The sequence below is a fragment of the Acanthochromis polyacanthus genome, chromosome 12 (assembly GCF_021347895.1).
Source record: "Acanthochromis polyacanthus isolate Apoly-LR-REF ecotype Palm Island chromosome 12, KAUST_Apoly_ChrSc, whole genome shotgun sequence".
Taxonomy (NCBI): Eukaryota; Metazoa; Chordata; class Actinopteri; family Pomacentridae; genus Acanthochromis; species Acanthochromis polyacanthus.
The window spans coordinates 39,871,093-39,897,589 of NC_067124.1; the positions used below are offsets into that span (position 1 = coordinate 39,871,093).

At 39.0% G+C, this 26,497-nt stretch overlaps 1 protein-coding gene across 2 annotated transcripts; it reads left to right on the forward strand.

Annotated features, from left to right (window-relative positions):
* Positions 1-2,779: 2,779 nt before the first annotated feature.
* Positions 2,780-25,689, forward strand: si:dkey-17m8.1 (C-Jun-amino-terminal kinase-interacting protein 3). 2 transcript variants are annotated; one of them, XM_022191686.2, is made up of 29 exons: positions 2,780-2,897; positions 6,219-6,446; positions 6,861-7,055; positions 7,129-7,249; positions 8,851-8,921; positions 9,007-9,071; positions 9,482-9,554; positions 9,645-9,817; positions 9,915-10,135; positions 11,157-11,214; positions 12,258-12,410; positions 13,249-13,291; positions 13,369-13,496; positions 13,570-13,623; positions 13,991-14,125; positions 15,051-15,183; positions 15,269-15,355; positions 16,370-16,417; positions 16,502-16,643; positions 18,852-18,894; positions 18,968-19,048; positions 20,574-20,641; positions 21,928-22,076; positions 22,147-22,318; positions 23,342-23,455; positions 23,535-23,633; positions 23,704-23,787; positions 24,897-25,026; positions 25,465-25,689. In XM_022191686.2, the coding sequence occupies exons 2-28, from the start codon at positions 6,348-6,350 to the stop codon at positions 25,013-25,015; spliced, it is 2,928 nt and encodes a 975-aa protein (XP_022047378.2). In that variant the 5' UTR covers positions 2,780-2,897; positions 6,219-6,347; the 3' UTR covers positions 25,016-25,026; positions 25,465-25,689. The 2 variants fall into 2 exon arrangements, with proteins under 2 accessions (XP_022047378.2, XP_051813251.1); XM_051957291.1 differs by having other exon boundaries at positions 24,897-25,689.
* The last annotated feature ends 808 nt before the right edge of the window (positions 25,690-26,497 follow it).

A 26,497-nucleotide genomic window follows, 5' to 3' on the forward strand; every position in this document is an offset into this window, starting at 1 on the left:
CGTTTGTGTCATTTCGTGTTTTTTGTTTCTTGTTGTTTTGTGTCATATTGTGTCATTTTGTGTTTTTTGTCGTTTATCCTAGTTTTATTCAGGTTTCTTTCTTTTTTGTAAATTTACCATCGAAGTCCTTTTCTTGTGTGATTTTACTTTATATTATCTGTAAATTTAACAACAAAAAACAGAAAACTGTAAAATAACAGTAACATTGCTGTTAAAATGCACAGAAAAATGTTTTTCACTTTATTATTATTAATATTCTTGCTCTCATTGTTTTTATTTTTATTATTTTTTCTTCTTCATGTTAAGATTCGTTTTAATGTTTTTCTTTTTCTTCTTGTTATTATTAATATTCTTCCTGTATTATTTCTTCTTCTGCTTCTTATTATTCTTGTTGTTTTGTTGTTTTTCTTAATAATCTTAGTATTTTTTATTATATCTTCTTCTTTTATGTTTTGTATTATTATTATTCTTATTCTCATCATCATTATTATAATTATTAATATTTCTTTTGCAGATTTTTCTAAAGAATGATCTTTTTCTGCTGGACTGAGCTGAGCGGTTGGTCGTTCTGGCAGCCGCTTTGTGTTTATAGTTGACAGTTTTCTAGAATTTCAGGAGTCAGTTTTCTTTGGAAGTTTGCGTCAGAATATTTTTGCAGCTCTTCTGAGTCATCCTCAATCAAATCTGCAGCAGGAAAAGTCTTTTAACGAACTCCTGAAGAGGTTATTTGTGATTTTATGGGTGAACTTTTGTCGGCTTTAAGATGTAAAACGTTTCTTTTAAAGCTTCACGTTGAGGATCAGAGCAGAAACCAGCAGCAGGAACTGAGAGAAAGAATCCAGAAACTAAACAAACCAGAGATGAGTCGGTGTCGCCACCTGCTGGAGGAAAAACGAACTGCAGCTCTTCTGGCTCCAGCCCTGATTTACAGGAAAATGTTGTTCCTCATTTTATTGTTTCTCTGAACTGTTTCGCTGTTAATGTAGTAAAATCTGAATATTCTGCACAGATTCTTCTGAAGAACATTCATAAGTAAAATCTAAGCTTTACCTTTAAACCAGTAGGGTTAAATGTCAGTTCTGTGGAGTTTTGGTCTTATATTTATTTAAGTTAGTTTAAATTCTGAACTTTATTATACATTAATTATATTATGCTGAATATATCTACTAATACGGTTCATTATGTTGGCAGGTTAAAACAGCATTTTGTGTGTTTTTGTCGGTTTTAATCTCCAGTCTGTAAATTATTGAAGTAGAATCAGAATATAATATGATAATGTATTCTATAGTAACTATTATTAGTGGTATTAATGTTATTATTAATATCAATGCTAATAACAATGATCATTATTATTATGTCATGATATATAATGAAGGTGGAAATGTAATATTCAATAATTAGAATCTATAATTGGAATTTGTGTTATTTTTATAATAATTATATATTTTAAATTTTTATTCATTCTGTATTATATAATATGTTTATAATTATTATCAATGCTAATTAATATTTTTTCAAATACATGTCGTGTTTTTTTCTATTTATGATGTGAAATTATGTTATTGTGATCAATAATAATTACTATTATGTGTTATATATTATGTTTCTATATTTATTATGTATTATAAAATAATGATTATATTATTGTCATCAATAATAACAATAATTATTATTATTATATATTTTTTTAATTTATTATATAGTATAAAATGATTAATATTATGTTACTAATATTATCAATATTAACAATTACTCTTATTTATATATTATGTTTATATTTATTAAATAGTATATCATAAATATTTTTATATATTTTTATATTATGTGTTACACATATAATATAACTATATATGACATGTTTTTTTATATATATATATATATATATATATATATATATATATATATATATATATATATAGCAATTTAATAAAAATAATGATTATTCTTGATAATATAAGAATTACCATTGCTATATATTACATATTATTATTATATTAAAACATAATGTATAAATAATAATTATTATTATTGATAGTAATAGAAATTATTATTATTTATATATTATGTTTTTGTTATTTACTGTATATGTTAAAACAACAATTATCATATTATGATCATCAGTAAAAAATTTATTAATCATAACTCAATATTTTTTATTATCAATAATAATAATTGGTCTGAGTGTGTGTGTATTCTGTCATTTTATGTATTTATTTGTTTATTTATTTTAACCATTATTTCAATTCTAAATAGACAGACATTAACTGACTGCAAATAGAAATTAATAATAATAATCAGAATAATAATCTTTTTCAAACTGTAATTATATGAGCAAACCTTATTTTATAAAATACAGATTTTTGGACATTATTTACAATTTTTTTAGTTCATAATTTTTTCTGTGATCTCAGAATATATTGAAGACTTAATCCTTAAAATAACAACAGATAGTTTTAGTTCTTCTCACATTTAAAAACTATTTAAACTTCTTTCAGGTGTTTTAAGCTTTAAACTCAGGCTCTGTTCCGGTTAGCTGACAGGAAGCGGCGGCTCTCAGGTATGTTCGGTATCTTCTGTTCCAGGTGACCGTGACGTACCTCCGCGGGTCACCTGACAGGCTGCTCGGTCACGTGTCACCGTTCAAGTTTCAGGAAACTTTTTTTTTCTGCAGCTAAAAACATAACTGCCCACGTCCCGCCTTCTCTTCCCGCTGATTGGCCGCTTCCTCTTAATGCCGCTCTGTGATTAGCCAGCCCGCGTATACGTCAGGCCGCGGCTCCTCCCCCGCTCTAAACTGCTGTCTGTGTAATTGATCCGATCCGAACCTGAAGAAAACTCGGCGGAGTCTCTGGGTTTCTGGAGGTAAAATGGAAGTTCCGGAGGAGTTCTGGGTCCAGGTGAGTTTGAGAAGGAGCAGCCGAACTGTGTGGCTCGTTTTTAAGGTAGAAATGAAGTTCTGAGGCGCTGTAGGACTGTTAAGGTGTCCGCTGTCAGTCTCTAACTTATTTATGCTGTCAGTCCGTTCAGCTGAGAGTTGTCTCCTAAAGGTTCAAATTAAACTGATTACAGAGCAGAAGAACCCTCAGTGGGTCGTCACTGGTTCACTCCAGGAGCTTCTCAGCGACTTTAGTTCTGTTGTTTAACACAAACAGCCTCAAAATCCTCATTAAAGACGTAAATATTTAATAAAAACATCCACTGTCAGCGGCTCTTTATAGTAGAATTATTGGAGCCATAAAATGAGTTGTTAGATCATTAAAGCTGCAACTAAGGCTCAGTTTAACCTGCTGCTTCATCTGCACACATTAATCAATCATTTACCAATTCTTAATCTGATCAACAACAATTCCAACGATCAATTTGAGTCATTTTTTAAAAGTAAAATCACCCTAAATTCTGTGATTCCAGCTCCGAAAATGTGAATACTTTCAGTTTTATTTCCTTCTCTAGGACATTAAACTGAAGATCTTTACCACTAATTGATATTTTCACCACTTTCTGACTTTTTACAGACAAAATAAGTAATAATTTAGTTGGTTTGAGGTATTTTCTAGGTAAAAACAGTCTAAATTCTATGTTTGCAGCTTCTTAAATGTGAATATTTTCTGGTTTCTTTCCTCTGTGACAGTAACTGAAGATCTTTGGACTAAACCAGAGATTTGAAGAAACTCTGATCCACATTTTTTACCATTTAAAGACATTTTTACCCAAACCGCTGATTGATTCATCCAGAAATAATCTATAAATGAACTGTTAATGAAAACAATCATTAGCTCAGTGCATTTAATTTATGGTGTGACATGATTTTAGTGTGAATCTACGAGAAACTTCTCTTCAGTCTATATTTTTTAAACTCTTTATCTCAGAAACTAAAAGTTATTGTCATGTCATGATTAATCTGATGGTTTATTTTTGATTATTTTCATTATTTTTGCTCTAAAATGTCTCAGGATGCTGAAAATGTCTTAAAACTAAAGATGACATCTTTAAAAAAAACCTAGTTAAACATCTAAGGCTGCAACGATTAATTGATTATTTAAATATTGACAGAAATTGTGTGATTTCAGCTCCATTATCCAGATTTTTACCTCCAGTTTGGTCACCTCCAGCAGATTTTAGAATAATCTGTTAATCTGTAGATAAAAACGGTCTAAAATCGGTTTCCATCTTCTTAAATGTGAATATTTTCTCATTTCTTTCCTCTTCTATGACTGAAAACTGAATATTTGTGGACTAAACAAGACATTTGAGGAAGCTCTGATCCACATTTTTCACCATTTAAAGACATTTTAGAACCAAACAGCTGATCGATTCATACAGAAAATGATCAGAAATGAAAGTAATTGTTGTAACTGCCAACTATTTTGATAAGCAGTTCATCAATATGTCATTTTTTAAAAATAAAATGGTTTAGATTAGGGGTTTAAACTTCTTAAATGTGAATATTTTCTGGTTTCTTTCCTCTACGACAGTAAACTGAAGATCTTTGAACTAAACAAGACATTTGAGGAAACTCTGATCCAGTTTTCTGTCCCAGAAGTAAACCTGGTGAATGTTTGGCATTTTTCCTTTAATCAAGTCTTAACGGTGAATTATCAGGATGGTTTCAGGAAAACTTCCTGCTTAACGAATAATTGATTAAATGAACCAATCAAGCGTTAGGTTTCCCTGAAATAAGAGCAAAGTTGTTTCTGACTGAAGAATGTGGCTTTAAACAGAAAATCCATCCGCTGAGGAATGTGTGACTGAATGTAATCTGAAGTGTGTGAAAACCTGCAGTTTAACCGAGGAAGCAGCTGTTTAAATTAAAATTTCATCCTCAGTTTGGTTTCCAGTCACAGATTATAACGGCAGAAAAACTCTAGATGGGTTTAACCACAGATCAGATCCTAGAAATTAGTTTGAAAATCAAAAAAGCTGAATTTTAAGAAGCATTTATGAATGTTTTCTGCTCCAGGATGAACTCAGAAACACCTCCAGATGTGTTTAGTTATGTACACTAAAAGTATTCACCCCCTTTGGATGTTTTTATGCATGAAGTCATGGTCAATGTCATTTGAACATCTCGAACACTGACATTCTTCATGATGCTGCCACCACCGTGCTTCACAGTGGAGATGGTGTGTTTGTGGGTAATGTGCAGTGTTTGGTGTTTACTAAGGCTGGACCCGAATATCCGAATATTCGTTCGCTACGGCGGTATCCGGATACCGGCCCACTTCGGCTCATCCCGTCCTGTTCGGCTCATCTCGGCTCCTCCATTCCTGTTTCTTACCACCACCCGAATGGCCGGGTGGCTGCTGACTCTGATGTCACGCTTCACTTCGTTGCATAAACACAAGACAAGATGCTGAAGACCTCCACTGTGTGGGAATTCTTCAGTTTAACTGAAGACAAAACGAAGGCAAAATTTGGACCCGGGAGACCAGACGAACGGATCCGAATATTCGGACCGTCTCCGCCACAAGCCCCGCCCCCGCTATTTGGGCCAGCCCTAGTGTTTACCAAACATATCATCTAGTCTGATGGACAAAAAGCTCAATTTTTATCCATCAGACCAAAGAACCTTCTTCCATTGACCTTGGAGTCTCTCACATACCTCTAGCAAGATTTAATTTGAGTTTTTTTTTCCAACAGAGTCTTCTCTGTTCTCCTTTCATCTCCTTAAAACTTTGAGTGGTGAAGAACAGACAACAGTTGTTGGATGAACAGTCTCTAACATCTCAGCTGCTGAAGATGGAACTCCTTCAGAGGAGTCATAGAGTCTTGGTGGCCTCCCTCTCTAGTCTCTCAGGTCTTGAGGACGTCCTGCTCTAGTCACATTTATTCATGTTCTATCTTCTTCCATTTCTTAATGATGGATTTAACTGGACTCCAGGAGATCTTCAGGAACTTTAAATGTTCTTGTATCGTCCTGACTGATGCTTTTCAACAACCTTTTCTCAGAGTTTCTTGGAGTTCTTTAGTCTTCATGGTGTAGTTCTATCCAGGAGGGACTGATCCACCAGAGACTGGACCAAAAAGCCAAATTATGTTGATCAAAAAGTATAAAAGCAACAGAAGGGTGTAACATTTAAGAGGGGTGAATACTTTTTTTAGTAGTAGACTTTTAAGTCTAAGTCTAAGGCACTGTATCAGATCATAGAAATAAGTTGGAAAATTAAAAAAATGGAGTTTCGAGGAAGAGATTGTGAATATTTCCATGTTTTCTGTTCCAGGATGGACTCTGAAACACCTCCAGGAGACCTTTAGAAGATGCAGCAGATAATGGGTGGAGCTGCTGCCGGATAAATCACACATTAGAGAAACAGTTTAGTTTTTGTCCTTTAAAACAGATAGCAGTAATTATGGAATACAGTGAGAGAGTGCTGTGTGCGACCGGAGAGGTGGAGTTGGACCCGAACATCGTGAGCGAAGAGGCTGGAAAACTGTATTCAGAGCTACAGGTAAGAAGAATTTAACTTTATTTATGTCCCTGCTTTGATACTATAACTGACTATAGAACCACTGCATCAGCTGTTCTACCATTATAGAGGACGAGAACCAGATGGAGCATGGAGGTAACCAACAGGAACATCTGGGATGAGATAGAAGCTGCTTTTTATCAATAATCTGCACCAATTTGAAGATGTGGGAATAACTTTGAACGTGATATTTTTCGTAAAAATGCAAAAAAAACAAACAAAGGTGTCCTTAAAATTCTGCATTAACATCTCCAGCACTTTGTCTTACTGTGTTTTTTCTCTTGTTTGTGTAGTTTCAAGCCAGAAGAACCCTGGTTGTGGAAGAAAACTCACTATAAATCTGAATAATAATAATATACTGTATGTAATCTTTGGTTGTCGCTCTGCTGCTCCCAGACCGTCATCGACACCCACGGTGAAGGAGTGGTGGAGTCTCTGGTTCCCATCTTCGTCTGGGTCCTGGAGAGTTTGGCCAGCTGTAAATCCCAGCTGAGGGATCGAGAGGAGGAAGCCGAGAAGGAGAAGTCTGAGCGGGAGGAGCTTCTGGAGAGATACCAGGCTGAGAGAGCTCTGAGGAAGGAGAGTCAGGAGGTGAGGAGGAATGTTCTGGGTTTCAACGCTGCTAAAGGGGGAGCTCTGTGGTTTAATCCTGATGTTTCTGCAGAGATACCTGGAGCTGGACGACCAGATCGAACAGGAGAGGAGAGCCATGAGGATGAGGGACAAGGAGAGGGAACGTCGGGAGAGAGATCTGGAGAAGAAAGCCAGAGAACAAGCCGATCAGTGTGAGGATCTCAGTGTTAACTCTGGAAATGACCTCCAGACCTCATACAGTACAGATAAAAGTATTCACCCACTCTTGGATGTTTCACCCTTTTGTTGACTTCATGGTCAATATAATTTGGCTTTTTGGTCCAGTCTCTGGTGGATCAGTCCTCCTGGATAGAACTACACCATGAAGACTAAAGAACTCCAAGAAACTCTGAGAAAAGATTGTTGAAAAGCATCAGTCAGGACGATACAAGAACATTTAAAGTTCCTGAAGATCTCCTGGAGTCCAGTTAAATCCATCATTAAGAAATGGAAGAAGATAGAACATGAATAAATGTGACTAGAGCAGGACGTCTTCAAGACCTGAGAGACTAGAGAGGGAGGCCACCAAGACTCTATGACTCCTCTGAAGGAGTTTGCTTAGAGTTCTCTCAGAGGCATGTGAGAGACTCCAAGGTCAATTGAAAGAAGGTTCTTTGATCTGATGAGACAAAAATTGAGCTTTTTGTCTCATCAGACTGGATGCTACGACTGATGAAAACCAAACACTGAAAATCACAACAAACACACCGTCCCCCTGTGAAGCACGGTGGAGGCAGCATCATGACGTGAAGCACGGTGGAGGCAGCATCATGACGTGAAGCACGGTGGTGGCAGCATCATGACGTGAAGCACGGTGGTGGCAGCATCATGACGTGAAGCACGGTGGTGGCAGCATCATGACGTGAAGCACGGTGGAGGCAGCATCATGACGTGAAGCACGGTGGTGGCAGCATCATGATGTGAAGCACGGTGGTGGCAGCATCATGACGTGAAGCACGGTGGTGGCAGCATCATGACGTGAAGCACGGTGGAGGCAGCATCATGACGTGAAGCACGGTGGTGGCAGCATCATGACGTGAAGCACGGTGGTGGCAGCATCATGACGTGAAGCACGGTGGTGGCAGCATCATGACGTGAAGCATGGTGGAGGCAGCATCATGACGTGAAGCACGGTGGAGGCAGCATCATGACGTGAAGCACGGTGGAGGCAGCATCATGACGTGAAGCACGGTGGTGGCAGCATCATGACGTGAAGCACGGTGGTGGCAGCATCATGACGTGAAGCACGGTGGAGGCAGCATCATGACGTGAAGCACGGTGGAGGCAGCATCATGACGTGAAGCACGGTGGAGGCAGCATCATGACGTGAAGCACGGTGGTGGCAGCATCATGACGTGAAGCACGGTGGAGGCAGCATCATGACGTGAAGCACGGTGGAGGCAGCATCATGACGTGAAGCACGGTGGAGGCAGCATCATGACGTGAAGCACGGTGGAGGCAGCATCATGACGTGAAGCACGGTGGTGGCAGCATCATGACGTGAAGCACGGTGGAGGCAGCATTATGACGTGAAGCACGGTGGTGGCAGCATCATGATGAATTTCAGTGTCCAGATTATCAAATTATATTGACCACGATTTCATGTATAAAAGCATCCGTGGGGGGTGAATACTTTCTATAGTTTTTGTATTTCGTTATTCATTTCTGCCTCCTGTGAACTTATTTCCTGTTTCATCTCATGAGCTGATAAAGTTTCCACAGATACTGATTGTAACGTCTCGTCTTCTGCCAGTGGTGGCCTTGGAGGAGCAGAAGGTGAATCTGAGCAGAGAGCTGAGTTCACTGAGACTAACTCACACCAAGGTCAGATACTTCATGTACTCCGTTATCACCTCACAGATGCTGATTAAACTCAGTGTTTTTATCTCACGGCTGTTTTCTCCTTCAGCTGGGTCACACATATCGGGAACTTTTGGAAAAGAGGAGGGACTCTGAGAGGGATTCTCCTTTAAGGTGCTTTTCTACACTTTTTTTTTTTTACAGGTTTCTGTGTCAAATCATCTCTGATTTACTTGAAACTCTTTTATCATAAACTCTGGAGGTTTTCAAAGATATCTGTGAAATTTCAGTTTCACATACTTTTAGGAGTTTAAATGTGATTTTCCAAATATAACTCAGAAAATCTGTTTTTCGAGTGACTTAGTTTGACCAGGAGTTAGTTGGACCATTCATATTTGAACTTTGTTCTCTTTTGAAAATATAGATAGTAGATGTAGAAGCTGGTCGGCATCAAAACAAGTTAGACCTTAGTTTAGTGAAGGTGCTGCAGGAACATGGTGGAAAAAGTTGGAAATAAACACGTGGTGCTGATATTTGTTTTCCTGGACTTTTCTTTACGCTTTAACTCTACGTCTTATATTTAGAAATCACGTTCGTCCTCGAAACTTCGACTTTCCGTCCAACCACAGCTCATCAGAATCCAGCGGTCCTGAAAAGGTAAACACATTTTACCTTTTAGTCACATGACTGCAGCAGCTGTTGATTCCTGATTTTTCTTAAACTTTTTGTTTTATTTTACTTCTGCAGATGATTCAGAGACCACATTCACTCTCTGGTCCTCCATGTTTGGAAGATCTAGTAGCCAAAGAAGAACAAATGATGAACAAAAGTGACATAAAACCCTCCGTGGATCCGTTCGTCAGCGACATCATCAGCTCCACGCCTGAACTCAGACAGTTTCACGGACGCATAAAAGCCAGGTGATAGTCTGAGACCAGAAACAGCTGCAGAGTTCACCTTAACTTACTAATCTGGCCTCATGTATTTATCGTTTCTTCATTTATTGTCATCTGTCAGTACTCCTGTCAGATCTGAAACCGAAGAGTCTCCAAACGACAAGTCAGAGACGAGCCTGGAGGGGGAGGAGCATAAAGACAAGGAGGAGGAGGAAGAGGACGACAAGTATGAGGAGGACAGTTTGGAGTTTGAACTCCGAAACACCGACTCTGTTTTCTCTGAACTGTCTGAGCTGAGTCGGGATTACGTGGAGAGTGTCGACCGAGGAGCCAGCGTTAGAGGTACGAAACAAACCAGGAGTTAGTCTGTCCAGGAGTCACAGCAGCTAGTCTGTGACCAGGAGTCGGTCTGTGACCAGGAGTCGGTCTGTGTTCAGGAGGTAGTCTGTGACCAGGCGCTGGTCTGTGTCCAGGAGGTAGTCTGTGTCCAGGAGGTAGTCTGTGTCCAGGAGGTAGTCTGTGACCAGGAGGTAGTCTGTGACCAGGAGGTAGTCTGTGACCAGGAGGTAGTCTGTGACCAGGCGCTGGTCTGTGTCCAGGAGGTAGTCTGTGTCCAGGAGGTAGTCTGTGACCAGGAGGTAGTCTGTGACCAGGAGGTAGTCTGTGTCCAGGAGGTAGTCTGTGACCAGGCGCTGGTCTGTGTCCAGGAGGTAGTCTGTGACCAGGAGGTAGTCTGTGACCAGGAGGTAGTCTGTGTCCAGGAGGTAGTCTGTGACCAGGCGCTGGTCTGTGTCCAGGAGCTAGTCTGTGACCAGGAGCTAGTCTGTGACCAGGAGCTAGTCTGTGTCCAGGAGGTAGTCTGTGACCAGGAGGTAGTCTGTGACCAGGAGGTAGTCTGTGACCAGGAGGTAGTCTGTGTCCAGGAGGTAGTCTGTGACCAGGCGCTGGTCTGTGACCAGGAGCTAGTCTGTGACCAGGAGCTAGTCTGTGACCAGGAGCTAGTCTGTGACCAGGAGCTAGTCTGTGTCCAGGAGGTAGTCTGTGACCAGGCGCTGGTCTGTGTCCAGGAGCTAGTCTGTGACCAGGAGCTAGTCTGTGACCAGGAGCTAGTCTGTGACCAGGAGGTAGTCTGTGTCCAGGAGCTAGTCTGTGACCAGGAGCTAGTCTGTGACCAGGAGTTAATCCGTCCATGCTGGGACTATTTCTACCCCGCTAACACGAAGTGTGAGTCCATCAGTGAATTCTCCTGCTGCAGGTTTCATTCAGCTCTACTTCCTTTTTTACCGTGCTCTGTGGTTGTTTCTCTGCAGACTAAACACTTGTGAATGCATTCAGTGTGATTTCTATCTGTTTTTCTGTTCAGGCAGCACAGACCAGTTCGAGGAGATTCTTTCTCAGTTTGAGGAACTGAAAGTCACCCAGTGAGTCCAAAATTAAACTCCTCTGACCTTGTTGTGGCTCGTCTGGTGTGATTCCATGAGTGTACGGGGATTTTCCACACAGAGGGTTTGTAGCTGCAGGACAAACAAATAAATGCCAGAAAAAAAAATAGAAATTACAATCTGAAATTTAGTTTTAACTGCTGGAAAAATCTGTGAATAATATTGTTTTTCAGCATGCAGTATTTTCCACATCTAGACAAGTCTGTAGAATATCTGAATTTGTACTCCTAGAATACTTCACTGTCAGGACGATGCGTTCACTGTGGTCGTCCTGCTCAGGTTCACACAAACCCTACTGTTTAGCATCTTTTTATGTCTTTTGTGGTCATTTTGCATCTTTTTCTGTGAAATTTGTGTCTGTGTGGTTCCTTTGTGTCTTTTGTAGTTCTTTTGTAGTCATTTTGTCCTTTTGTATCTTTTTGTCCTAATTTTGTGTCTTTATGTGGTTGTTTTGTGTCGTCTGTGGTCATTTTTGGTCGTTTCTGAATGTTTTTGTGCTAATTTTGCTTCTCTTTGTGGTTGTTTTGCATCTTTTTCTGTTCATTTTGTCGTTTCTGCATCTTTTTGTGCTAATTTTGCTTCTCTTTGTGATTGTTTTGCATCTTTTTGTGCTAATTTTGCTTCTCTTTGTGATTGTTTTGCATCTTTTTGTGCTAATTTTGCTTCTCTTTGTGATTGTTTTGCATCTTTTTGTGCTAATTTTGTGTCTATGTGGTTGTTTTGCATCTTTTTCTGTTCGTTTTATGTCTTTATGTGGTTGTTTTGCATCTTTTTGTGTTCATTTTGTAGTTGTTTTGTGCTGTTGGTTTATCCTCAGACACTCATGCTGCGTCTATAAATGTCACCAACACCTTCTGACCTCTTGCAGCTCCATATCATCACACTCTTCACTGTCAGGACCATGCATTCACTGGTTCACACACTTTATTTTATTTCCTGCTTCGTTTGTTGCTTTAATGCTGCACGCTCTCCTGCTGTGATATTCTGAATAATTCTGACTTTCCTGTGTTCCCGTTGCTCAGCGAGTTGATCGAAGCCGCCCGTAAAGCTCTGATTTCTCGGGTGGTGGAACTGACGGACGACCGATCGGCTCTGAAGCTGGAGGTGGCTTCTCTTCAGGAGACGGTGTCCCGACTGGAGGGGAGGATGAAGGAGAAGGAGGAGGAAACCAAGAGGTGGAGGAGATTCATTCTGGATGTTTCACTGCTGCTCATTCAACATTTTTTGCTTGCTTGTCGTTTTGTCCAGTTTTTGTCATTTTGTTTCTCATTTTTGTCGTTTCTGGTCTTGTTTTAGTCATTTTTGTCTTGTTTTTGTCTCATTTCTGGCATTTTGTGTCTCATTTTTGTCCTGTTGTGTCTCATTTCTGTCGTTTTCTGTCTTTTTTTATCATCTTTGTCTCATTTTTGTCGTTTTGTTGTTTTGTGTCTCTTTTTTGTCCTGTTGTGTCTCATTTCTGTCGTTTTCAGTCTTTTTTTATCATCTTTGTCTCATTTTTGTCGTTTTGTGTCGTTTTGTTGTTTTGTGTCTCTTTTTTGTCCTGTTGTGTCTCATTTCTGTCGTTTTCGGTCTTTTTTTATCATTTTTGTCTAATTTTTGTCTCATTTTTGTTGTTTTGTGTCTCATTTTTGTCATCTTGTTTCTCATGTTTGTCGTTTCTGGTCTTGTTTTAGTCATTTTTGTCTTGTTTTTGTGTCATTTCTGGCATTTTGTGTCTCATTTCTGTCGTTTTCTCTCTTTTTTTAATTATCTTTGTCTCATTTTTGTCGTTTTGTGTCTCATTTTTGTCATTTTTGGTCTCGTTTTGGTTGTTTTGTGTCAATTTTTCTGTCATTTTGTGTCCCATTTCTCTAATTTTGTCTTGTTTAATGGCGCTTTCTCTCGTTTTTTGCCATTTTGTGTTGTTTTTTCTGGCCTTGTTTTTGTCATTTTGAGTCTCATTTTGGTCATTTCGGTTGTATTTTGGATGTTTAACTTCCGTTTATTCTTATTTTTGCTTCGTTGTTCTCTCAGACTCCGTAAAGAGCTGGAGGCCCACCAGTCCGAGGATCCTGATGTAAGAAGGCAGTGAAGCTTTGTTGTTTAAACTCGTTAACTTCTCAGTGTAAATGAGGATGTCTTTTCTGCGTCTAGGCGTCGCTGCCGTCCTCCGTGCGTCACTTCTCCCGCTCTGAAATGGCCCGTGTGGTGATGGAGAAGAATCAGTACAAACAGCGTCTGATCGAGCTGCAGGAGGCGGTTCGTCAGAGTCAGATCCTCAGGTAAAAGCACACCTGGGCTACAGTCCGGTTTCAGCGTTCCACACGTTCATTTGGTGCTTTCACTGTTTTCTAGAGCGACGAAGGAGGAGAGGTTCTCAGAGGAGAAAAGGTCGAGTGTTTGGAGAAGGTTAGTAGAAAATAAAATATCATTTAAACTACAATAGAAATGAATCGGTGTTCTGATAGCGGGTGAAGAGGAGGAGCTGTTGCTTCAATAAATGGTTAATTTTTAATCTAAAGTCCTGCAGCTCTGTGGAACCAGAATGACAAGAAGAAGGAGAGAGAACTGACAAAAATCTGGAAAAAATAAACTTTTCTTTCATTCTTTATTTACAAAAATAACCCAAAAAATATTGTCTTTTTTTCATTTTCTTTCTGGGGTTATTACTACCTATTTATTTGTTTGTTTGTTTTTTATATTAAATGAGGCGTGTAGAATAATTGATGAAATATCGTGATTTTGTATGAAATAAAGATTCATTTTTCTGTTACAGATTCAACCGGCTGTTCGGCCTCACCAGAGGACCTTTAGTTCCACAGCCGGTTTCCTTTTTAGCAGCTTCCCCGTCGCCCATTCGTTCTCCTCTCAGTTCTCCACCGATTCCTGTCGTCCATCGAACTCACACCGAGTGAGTTTTACTGCCGTTTCTCATGACAAAGATACCCTTTTGTTTAAATCTTTTCAGTGAACGGACATGAAGAATGATGATTTTCTTTTGAATCCACGAGAAGATTTCAAACCTATTTTTATCTCGTTTAAGTTATTTATTTTTATATTATTTATTCGTTTTCCATTTAATTTATTTTAATTTATTTAATTTATTTATTCTATTCAATTTTTTCTTTTTAAATTTTATTTTATTATGCCTTTTGTTTTTTTATTTTAATTATTTTATTCTTTTGTTTACCACTTTGAAATGACCAAAAGCAGCAAACAGACAAAAATAATTACTTTCTTTGAGTCTGTGTGAAGATTTTAAACCAGTTTTAAAAATTTATTTGCATTTATTTATTTTTCATTGTATTCATTTTATTTTTTATTAAAATTGTGTTCATTTTTTATTTGTTTATTTATTAAAATTTTTATTTAGGTTTTGTTTATTTTAGCTTTATTTATTTGTATTCATTTAATTTAATTTACTTTTATTTTATTTATGTATTGTATTTATTGTACATTAAATTTAATGAATTTATTTTTATTTATTTACTTATTTATTTTCATTTCATTTATTTTGTCTCATTGCTTACCCCTTTACTGAACATCCACGCTGCTGGAACTACTTAATTTCCCTCCAGGGATTGTAATTGGTCCTCTAAGTCTGAGTCTAAAATATCACATCTGAGAATAATGTCAGTAAATTCAAGTAAAACCCAGACTTCTGTATGAATAGAACAGTCATTTTTAAATCGGATAATGAAAATATTTCAAGCATTAACATCATTTTTAATCGCTGGTTTACTGCTGTTTGCTTCACTTTGCAGCATCTCACTGTTTTTATTCTACTTCAGAAATGAAATATGAGTTTAACTTGGACCTGAATGGTTTCCTTCCAGATCTTCTTCTCCGGCTTCTCCGTCGCCTCGAGCCAGACGGAGGGAACTCTACAGAGAAATCCGATCTCAGATTTGGGGAGCTCTGGGAAAACGACAGATTCATGGATGGAGTCTGCCGCTGGCAAACACTCAGGTAGTAATCAGAAAGAGAGAGTAAAAGGAAGACTCAGAAATGGATGTTAGGACGATGAAATAACAGAATAATATCAAACCTGCAGGAGAGCCAGGAACCAGTTGCAGAACCTAAAGACGTTCCTGTTCTGATGCAGCTCAGAATGTTGGACCAGAGAGACTCCACTGCTAAGGTGAACCTTAGACAGAAGAGAATCCTTTATTACTCCCCATGTCAGGGGAAATTTTCCATGTTACAGCATACAGTAAGAGCAACAATAAACAACAATATAGTTATAATCATCATAATAATAATCATAATAATAGACATACACCCCCTGTCAAAAGTTTTAGGACACTTTGTCATTCAAATAAATCAGAACCTGTCCTAAAACTTTTGACAGGGGGTGTAGGTATACTTCGAGTTGTTCTGATCAGTTTGTTGAAGTTTTTTTTCCACATTTCAGCCCCAATTTTAGTCCAAAAAGATCCCAGAGAACAAAAGATGCTAATTTTCCTCTATAATTCCACATCTGATCATCATTAACATCATTTCTGTCTGATTTGGTCAAAAACTAAAGTTATTTTCTCATGTTTTAATACTGATGGGTAATTTTTTTTATTTAGATAGTAATTTTTATTTTTAATATATTGACGAATAATTTAGAATTTCTTAAATATTGATGGATAATTAACTTTTTAATATATGGAGGGGTAATTTTAATTTTTCATATTTTTTTATTATTTTTTTAGATTTTGTGCTGCAACTTTTTTTAATTATCTTTTTTCAATTGAATTTTATCTTTTAATTTTTTGTATATACTGATGGGTAATTTTATTTTTATAAAACATATTTTAATTTTTCTAAATTTTTTGATTTTCTTTTTTTAATCTCAGCAAGTATTTCAATTATTTCAAGCTAAAGTTTTGACAAATATTTCTATAAATTTTCATATTTTATGCTATACGTTTTTCAGCCAAATCAGAAATGGTTGTGGCTCGACGGGCAATTTTTGAAAAATAATCCCAGAAAATATTTGATAAATCTGTCTGAAGTTTCACAGAGAAGGACCCTGATGTTTTTAATAAAATAATCATTACATATAAATGATAATAAAGTGTCATTTAAGCAGTATCTTGTTCTGAAACTGAATTTCCTCTGTGGTTCTGTTTAACGCGTCTCTTCCTTCTTCTTCTTGTGTCCTCAGCTGAACTGTGCCGTCGCCGTCACACCTGAGATCTCAGGTGAAGCCACGGTAAGAGCGTCCGATTACAGCCGGCCGACGGGACTCGTTGTGCCGCCGGTGGCTTCATGTTTCTGCTCTTTGTTCGTCCCACAGTGTTCGGTCTGGGTGGTTTCTGGCCCCGCCTCCTGCAGTGACATCACCGTCATCGACCCGGCCCGGTCCAACACGGTCCTGGACCAGTTCAGCCTCCCCCCCACGGCTCCGGCTCTCTGCCTCTGCGCCGTCCCTCCCATCGGTCAGTAGATCCTCATTATTTTCCTGATTCCCAGACGACCAGTGAGACCTGGGAGCTCCACTGACTTAGAATACCTGAATAAATGACCTTAATCCTGTAAACCTGCATTATGTAAAGTAGAAAGTCAAATTAGTGACCACATTTCACTGAACACAGAGCTCACAAGATAATATTAGTCCTGTAGGAATCTGCATCTCAGTGATTTGAGGTCATTTTTTAGTAGGTTTTGCAAATTGTTCAAGTTTTCTCTGCAGCTTTTCTCCAGAGTTCTGGAAGCTGCGTTGGAAATTCTAAATCGATCAGACAAGTTGCCAAAAGTGAAACAAACTTGGTTTGAAAATGATAGAATGAAGTGTTCAAAATGGCCTAATTTTTCAAAAATTACATAAATATGTTCAAATGTTCCTGAAAAATGACCCCAAACGACCTAAAAACTGTTCAAAAATGACAAAACGAGATACAAAATGACAAAAACGAGACACTATATGACAAAACGAGACACGATATGACAAAACGAGACACGAAATGACAAAACGAGACCCGCAATGACAAGACGAGACCCGAAATGACAAGACGAGACCCGCAATGACAAGAACGAGACCCGCAATGACAAGAACGAGACCCGCAATGACAAGAACGAGACCCGCAATGACAAGAACGAGACCCGCAATGACAAGAACGAGACCCGCAATGACAAGAACGAGACCCGCAATGACAAGACGAGACCCGCAATGACAAGACGAGACCCGCAATGACAAGAACGAGACCCGCAATGACAAGAACGAGACCCGCAATGACAAGAACGAGACCCGCAATGACAAGACGAGACCCGCAATGACAAGAACGAGACCCGCAATGACAAGAACGAGACCCGCAATGACAAGAACGAGACCCGCAATGACAAGAACGAGACCCGCAATGACAAGAACGAGACCCGCAATGACAAGAACGAGACCCGCAATGACAAGAACGAGACCCGCAATGACAAGAACGAGACCCGCAATGACAAGACGAGACCCGCAATGACAAGACGAGACCCGCAATGACAAGAACGAGACCCGCAATGACAAGAACGAGACCCGCAATGACAAGAACGAGACCCGCAATGACAAGAACGAGACCCGCAATGACAAGAACGAGACCCGCAATGACAAGAACGAGACCCGCAATGACAAGAACGAGACCCGCAATGACAAGAACGAGACCCGCAATGACAAGAACGAGACCCGCAATGACAAGACGAGACCCGCAATGACAAGAACGAGACCCGCAATGACAAGAACGAGACCCGCAATGACAAGAACGAGACCCGCAATGACAAGAACGAGACCCGCAATGACAAGAACGAGACCCGCAATGACAAGAACGAGACCCGCAATGACAAGAACGAGACCCGCAATATGACAAGACGAGACCCGCAATGACAAGACGAGACCCGCAATGACAAGACGAGACCCGCAATGACAAGACGAGACCCGCAATGACAAGACGAGACCCGCAATGACAAGACGAGACCCGCAATGACAAGACGAGACCCGAAATGACAAGACGAGACCCGAAATGACAAGACGAGACCCGATATCACAAGACGAGACCCGCAATGACAAGACGAGACCCGCAATGACAAGACGAGACCCGCAATGACAAGACGAGACCCGCAATGACAAGACGAGACCCGCAATGACAAGACGAGACCCGCAATGACAAAAACGAGACACGAAATGACAAAACGAGATGCCAAATAACAAAAAGGACAAAAACGAGACGCGAAATGACAAAAACGAGACGCGAAATGACAAAAATGAGACGCAAAATAACAAAAAAGGACAAAAATTAGACACAGAGTGACAAAAATTGACACGAAATGAGACACAAAATAACAAATTAGACATAAAATGATGAAAACTAGACAAAAAACAAGACTGAAAACAGCAAAAACAATACAATAAATGACAAAAATGAGACAACACACAAAATAAAGACGACAAGACAGACTGAGGAAAATCAAAGCTACTGGACGAATAAATAAAAGCTGCTCGGCTCAGAAACAGTGAACAGAGGTTGGTGGAGATACATTCAGCATGGTGAAAACCGGAAGCTTTCATATTCAAAGGGACTTCACCACAATAAACCAAAAACTGTCCAAAAATACCACCTAACCCGATTTGTGAAGTTTTTCTGCTGACTCATCTTTTCTTGTGCCGTCAGGTGACTCAGCAGGAACGGTCTGGATCGGGACTCAGGAAGGAAGGTAGTGGAGCTGAACCAGCAGCATGTGAGGCTTCAGTGTCCCACCGTTTATCTTCTCCTTCTGTTTCCCGCAGCATCCTGGTCCACTCGGCCTCGGCGCCTCGGAGACGCTGCCTTCAGTCGGTATCGCTGCTGGAAGGAGTTCATTCGCTCACGTGAGTCCTGGAGAAACCGAGAAATATACAGAAAGAATCAGAGATATTTGGTTGGTCCTGGAGGGAAAGTGTTTCCAATAAAATATCAACAAAAGTAGTTGTACTAGGTGTTACATGTAAACGTGCATTGTACTGAGAAATAAAAACATACAGGACAACAAATAGTAATGCAGTTCTGATTCTAGTTATTGAACGTTACTGAGTGTTTGCTGCTGATTTAAACCGTCGGTATGAAGAGAGAACAAAGACAGAAAATGACAAAAACAAGACTGAAAACGACAAAATGAGACAGAAAACAACAAATCTGAGACACAAAATGACAAAAATGAGACACAAAAGACCAAAACTAGACAGAAAACGACAAAATGAGACACAAAACAACAAAACCGAAATAGAAAACAAGAGCGAAAATGATGAAACCGAGACGCAAAGCGACAAAAAAGAGACAGAAAAAAACAAGACCAAGACCGAAAACGACAAAAACTAGACTGAAAATGTGACACAAAATGACAAAAATGAGACACAGAAGACCAAAACTAGACAGAAAACGACAAAATGAGACACAAAACGACAAAACCGAGACGCAAAGTGACAAAAAAGAGACAGAAATTAACGAATCCAAGACCGAAAAACGACAAAAATGAGACTGAAAATGTGACACCAAATGACAAAAATGAGACACAAAACGAGATGTCTGATGATTGATTTCTTCCTGATCCATTCATTCTCAATGTGACCCCATGAACCCTGGCATCGTCATCTTCATTCTTCCCTGATGGAACCATTTCTTTACCACGTCTGATGTGTGTTTGGACTCATTGTCTGGTTGAAACATCCAACTGTGTCCAAGATCGACCTTCTGATGATGATTTTAGGTTCTCCTGAAGAATGTGGAGGTGATCCTCCTTCTTCATTATTCCATTTACTTTGTGTAAAGCTCCAGTTCCACAGAGCATGATGCTGCCACCTCCATGCTTGGTGGTAGGTTTGGTGTTCTTGTGGTTAAAAAGAAGTCCAAGACCTGCCTAAGACAGTCTGAAACCAGTCCTCACAAAGCTTAAACCAGGACCAAAATCAAACCTAAACCAGTCCAAAAACATTCAGAACCAGTCAGAAAACCAGACCTGAACTACTGCCCCCATCAGTCTGGAACAGGGTCAATCTGGACTCATCAGACCTCATGACCTTCTTCCATTGATCCAGAGTCCAGTCTTTATTTTTTTCTGATCATCCTCACTGATCAGTGGTTTTCTTAGAGCTACAGCTGTTTAGTCCCAATCCTTTGAGTTCCCTTCCCTTTGTGCAATATTTATGTTGAAAAAATATTCAAATTTTCCTCAAATGACTCGAGTAGCTCTGTTAGGAAAGAAGTAATCGGTCTAAGATGAGCTTCTATCTGACAGACTTCATTGAAAACAAGAACTGACGTTTTTCTTTTTGCTGAAACAGTTGCAGTCTGATGCGCCTTCATGTCTTTAGCAAGAAATAATTTTATTTTCTGCTTTCTGTTGATTGTTCCTCTCAGGTTTTCCCAGAATCAGGTCGTCGCTGGTTTAGCTGATGGGACGTTGGCTTTTTTCTCCCATGGTTCAGGTAAAACTGGTTTCAAACAGAAGCAGAAATTAGTCTGAATTAGAGAGTGGTTGGGAAATGACGTCAAGATTTTTACTATTTTAACCTTCTTAACATTAAAACTCGCTGGTTGGTTTAAAAAGAAAATCACTATTCATGAGCCAGAAAGTGTCAAAAAAACACTGAAGAAAATCATCGGATTTTTCACTTTAAGGTCGAGCTTGAACTACTCATCGATCGTGTGCAGGAGAGTCAGGAAAAATGACCAAATGTCAGCTTAAAATCGTGATATTTCTGTGTTTTATTTTTTTAAAAATGTCAAAAATAAAACATTTGCAAGTTCTGTAAAAAGCAAAACATTGTGCAGTCCTCGTGTCTGTCTGAATGACTCAAGTATTGTCTAGAACAACAAAAACATGCCAAAGACAATAGAAAAATTAATACAAAATGTCTGAATTTGTGAAAAAGGACTTGCCTAAACTTATTGGAAAAATTCTCATAAATGACAAAACTGGAAATATTCCTGTTCAAAAACAAGTTGTCCAAAATGGCACAAACTTGTCTAAAATGATTGGGGGGGGGAGTGTCTAAAATGGCCTGCTTTTTCATAAATGGGATAAACTTGTCCAAGGGTTATTGAAAAATGACCACAAATGTCCAAAACATGTTTAAAAATCACACAAAGATCCCCAGAAATGACCATGATGAGCAGAGTAGAGAGAGGGTCTGTAGAGGCTGGAAACCAGGAAATGTCCACGATTGAATGACTCAAATGTTGACTAAAATGACAAAAAAATTCAAAAACAAGTGAAAAATTAATCCGAAGTGTCTCAATTTGTAAAAAAATGACATGAACTTGCCCTCACTTACTGAAAACATGTCAAACAATGACCAAAAATGGAAATAACCCATTTCAAAATGACTGACAAGTTTCCCAAAATGGCACAAAATTGGTTGAAAATGGAAGATAAAGTGTCCAAAATGGCCAAAATATGACATAAATATGCCCAAAAGTGATTGAAAAGTTACCCAAAGTGACCTACGCCCATTCAAAGTCACAGAAACGGATCCAAAAATGTACTTTAGAGGAAAACCAAAGCTACTGGATGAATAAAACAACTGTAGCTCGACTCAGAAATGGACTTTAACTGTGAAACGTCGGCCATGTTGTTGTTTTTATTGTGAGATCATCTGGACCCAGAACAGACTCCTGCAGTCTGGATGTGACTGTAGTTCCTTCATCCCTTCATGTTTCTTGGCTTCCATCACTGACGCTTCCAGTAAATAGTGACTTGTGTGACCTCCAGGTGGCTGGAACCTTCAGTCCCACTCCGTGATGCCTCTGGGCTCCAACCCCCTGCAGCCGGTCCGCTGCTGCCTGGCCAAAGGAGGCCGTCTGTGGGTCGGGTACTGGAACCGGGTCCTGGTGGTCGACCTGGAGGGCAGGAAGGTGGAGGTGAGGAGATCGCGTCGTTACTGTTTTTCAGAATAAAACCGTCTCTGATTCTTTGCTCTTTGTCCTCCAGCAAACCTTCTCCGTCTCTGAGCGCAGCGAGCAGCAGGTCCGCTTCCTGTGTGCGGCAGGAAGTGGCGTCTGGACTTCCTGTCGCCTCGACCCGGTCCTCAGGCTGTTTGATTGGTCCACGGGACGGCCGCTGCAGGAAGTGGATTCTACAGCTTTGGTCACTAAAACTTTAGGTGATCAAACTGTTTTATTACTGTGACCTGCAGCTGATCATCATTTTTTAGTTAATGAGCTCAAAGATGGAACTTTTTATGACGGCTTCAGCTTTTTTGTTCGCCTTCCAACTCCTCTATAATCAGAAATTTCACTTCTTCTTTGTTTTTACTTCATTTACTTTAAAATCATTCAAAATGTCTCAATTTATCTAAAATTAAACATGAATTGTTCACACTGATGGAAATGTAACAAATAAAATCAGATCAAATTTTCCAAAACTAGTCAAAATTTCTCCAAAATCTGTTAAAATAGTCCAAAATTGGATTAAAATGGTCTCCAGTGACTAAAGAATTGCCCAAAATTGGACAAAAAGTGATCCAAATTGACTTAAAAATGGACCAAAATTACTCAAACAATCTAAAATTAGGTATAAATTGTTTAAAATTACTGGAAAAGTGTCCAAAATGACAGTAAATTAGTGAATAAAACGGCACAAAATTGACCGTAAATCACTCAGAACTCGTCCACAAGGACTCAGAGTTGTCTAAAACTACATGAAATCTGTTTTTTCATTGTTTAACTCAGCCATAATCAGAGACTATTTGATCTACTGTCCAATATTATAGGTTCTGAATCAATGACATGATGAGAATTAAGAGAGAAGATTTTAGGTTTTTGTCTTTAGTAGTTCTTCAGATGTTCAAACAGATTTAATGAGAATAAACGTGATGGAAGATGGTTTGAAAACATGATAAATGGGACACAAAACGCTAAAATAAGACACAAAATGAGCGAAACTAGACAGAAAAAGTGAAATATGAGACACAAAACACTTCAATAAAACACAAAATTAGCAAAACTAGACATAAGACACAAAATGAGCCAAACCAGACACAAAACACTAAAATAAGACACAAAATGAGCAAAAATTGACACAAAACACTAAAATAAGACGCAAAATCGACAAAACACTTCTTCATATCACTAAATCTTCCTTATTGTGTGTTTTTTTTGTTTGTTTTGTTTTTGTGTCTCTACAGGCCAGCCCTTCCTGAACCTGTCTCCTCTCCAGATCTCCTCTCTGACCGTCATCTCAGGTCGGCTCTGGGTGGGAACATCAGGAGGAGCCGTGTTCTCCATCCCCCTGTCCATCAGTAGGTGTTTTATGTTTCTGTAGCTCACCAGAACGTCATCAGGAACGTCTTTTTGAACTCTGTTAATGACTGTGTGCAGCTTCAGAGGACGTCTCCATCCCATACTGCTCCACTGCTTCGGCCCAGCTGTGTTACCATGGACACCGGCAGGCCGTCAGGTTCATCATCGCTGCTCCAGGTAATCATCTACCGGACGCTAATGAAGCTTTTCTTCTGCTCGGTTTGATGAGGTCTGCTTTTCCTCTCAGGTTGTTTGATGACGGGCAGCAGCCACATCTCCACGTCCCAACTCATTCTCAGCGGAGGAGAAGGTTACATCAACTTCAGAATCGGTGAGATGAAGGAAAATACACTTTAATATGAGATCATTTGAGTTAAAAATCACAGCTGGACTGTTGGAGAACAAAGAATGACAGTTTCTGAAGATTTCATGTGTGACAAGCGTTTTTTTGTTGTGAAAAGTGACCAGATCTAAGCTTTGATTTCTGCTATTTAACAAAAGCTATTTGTCTGTTTCAAAAACTCTCAACAAACAAAGCATAAAGCCCAAAACAGATTGTGTGAAAAAAAAAACCTAAAAACTCTTCTCTACTCATTCCATCTGATTCTGTGACTGCAAATTGTGACATAGAGTTTGTCACAATTTGTCCAATAGCTTTATCTAATAGCTACGCTTTATCTAATAGAGCAGATAAGATCTCAATTGGATAAAGGAGGGGTGGTTGGTGCTGTTTTTTTGGATCTCAGAAAAGCCTTTGATACAGTTAATCACAAACTTCTTATATCAAACCTCTCAAAATTAAATTTTTCTCCTGGAGCACTACAATGGATGTCTTTATATCTTTCTGACAGATTACAGTGTGTCAAAGTTTACAGTTCTCTGTCAGACAATGTTATGTGCTCCATGGGTGTTCCCCAAGGTTCTGTGTTGGGGCCTCTGTTATTCAGTCTTTATGTCCCCTTTTAAATAAACTGATATTAATAGTAATAATTATAGTAGGATCACAATCATGTGATCGTCAGCAGGCAGCTAACGTAGTGTTCACTTGTTGTCATGGTTACAGTGGTGCCATACATTTTTGTGGTCCTTGTGTAATTTCTGACCTTCCCTGAAAATTTCATCCACATCCATTGGTCTGTTTTTGAGTGATGTTGCTGACAGACAGATTACCACACAAACGTACGAAACAGGAAGTGCTGTCTATCTAGCCTGAACATGCTCCAATCCGCCTCAGACTTTACATATGCGATCAGAGTCTGACCCTCATCACATCCTTGGGCCGAAATACACCCTCAGTCGCAGCGCCACCTGGTGGACATGCTGGGATGACAGGACCCGATCAATGCTGCTTGCAGCTTTAATTAGTATTATTATTATTTGGACTGAAAAATGAACCACAGTGAGTTAAGATCAAATGTCTAACCGGTTCTTCCGTTCCAGGAGATGACGCCAGCGATGATTCCTGCGAGGCGTCTCAGTCGACCCCTCAGAGGTCCGAGCGGAGTCACATGATCATCTGGCAGAGCCCGTCCCTCTCGGTGCCAAGTCCGGCTCTCTGACCCGTTTAAAGGTGCTTTAATGGACCTGAAACATCTGGTTTACCTCGTTTATCTCCATCATCTCTCCTCTGACTGGATCCCATGAGTCATGTGCCTTCATCAGATTATTTATCAGTGATGCAGAACTGATCAGATTATTGATTCCTGATCAGCTACATCCAGTTAACAGACTCTTAATGTTCTCAAATCGTTCTGTTTCTGCTCCGACGTCTATGATCTGCTCTGTGGTTCAAACAGATTTAATGTGAGAAAAAACCTTGGAAAATATCCGACAAATGAAGCAGAAATTTCACAAATATCTTAATAAGCATTCAGGTTTCCTGTAAAGCAGATCGTAGACGGTGGAGCAGAAGGACTCTGATGATCTGAGGTGCAATATTCCAGTTTCTGAACAGGTTTTGATGGTTGAATCTGTGAACTGAATCAGGTTTTTATGTTTTATTTTACAGTGGTGGAACTTCTTTGGGGTATTTTTGGAGTTTCTGCCGTCAATATTCAGTCAAACCTCCTCATGTGGTGAAATTGCAGAAACCTTCCTCAGATATTGTTTTATTTCTTTGTGCGATAAGGGAGACGGATGCAGTATTTATGTTAAAGCAGATTCTTTGTGGAAAAACTGGAATTGTGGAAATATAGAAACTCTGATTATTGTCATTAAAATGCCTTCAGTTGTTGATGAGTGACTTTTATTCTTTTATCATCACAAACGGCTCAATAGTTCCTGATTTTGCTGCAGATTAATCATCATTTCTTGTTCCTGTTCAGGTCATTTTGGATCATTTTTAATTATTTTGGACAAACTTTGTTTAATTTTTGACATTTTAACCCGATGCATTTTGAGTAAAATGAACAAGCTTTGGTTCATTTTTGGAGTAATTTTGGACAAATTTTGAGTCCTTTCAGACAACTCTGACAAACTTGGACAAATTTTGTACATTTTAAACTCAATCTAAACTCCTTTTTGACAAAATACAAGACAATTTGTGATTCATTTTAGACTTCTGAATTTTGTACGTAGCTCATTTTGATCAACTTTTAAGCAATTCCAGAAAAATTTGAGTCATTTTGGACAAACTGAAAATTATGGACCATTTTAAACTAAGTTATTTTGGACAAATTCCAACTCATTCCTGATCATATTCCAACAATTTAAAATTATTTTTGGACAAATTTCAACAATGCTGGACAAATTCTGGGCAATTTTAATTCACTTTAGACCCATTTTGAGTCATTTGGTCAATTTAAATTAATTTTGGACAAAGCTTTGGACATTTATTTTATTTTAGACCACATTTGAAGAATTTTGTACGTACAGTATTTTAACTCATTTTAGTCAACTTTGAAGTGATCTTGGACAAGTCTGAGCCAGATTGGACAACAAACAGTTGAATAATTCCTGATGTTGCTTCAGATTCATCTTTTTGTTCTTGTTTTATTGCTCCTTTTACATCGGTCCACATTCCGCAACAGATTTTCCCAGTT

Coding starts and splice junctions, on each gene's coding strand:
- si:dkey-17m8.1 (XM_051957291.1), top strand. CDS start 6,348: ATGGAATACAGTGAGAGAGTGCTGTGTGCGACCGGAGAGGTGGAGTTG. Junction 7,250..8,850: donor CAGAGAACAAGCCGATCAGT/GTGAGGATCTCA, acceptor GTCTTCTGCCAG/TGGTGGCCTTGGAGGAGCAG. Junction 18,895..18,967: donor ATCGGGACTCAGGAAGGAAG/GTAGTGGAGCTG, acceptor TGTTTCCCGCAG/CATCCTGGTCCACTCGGCCT.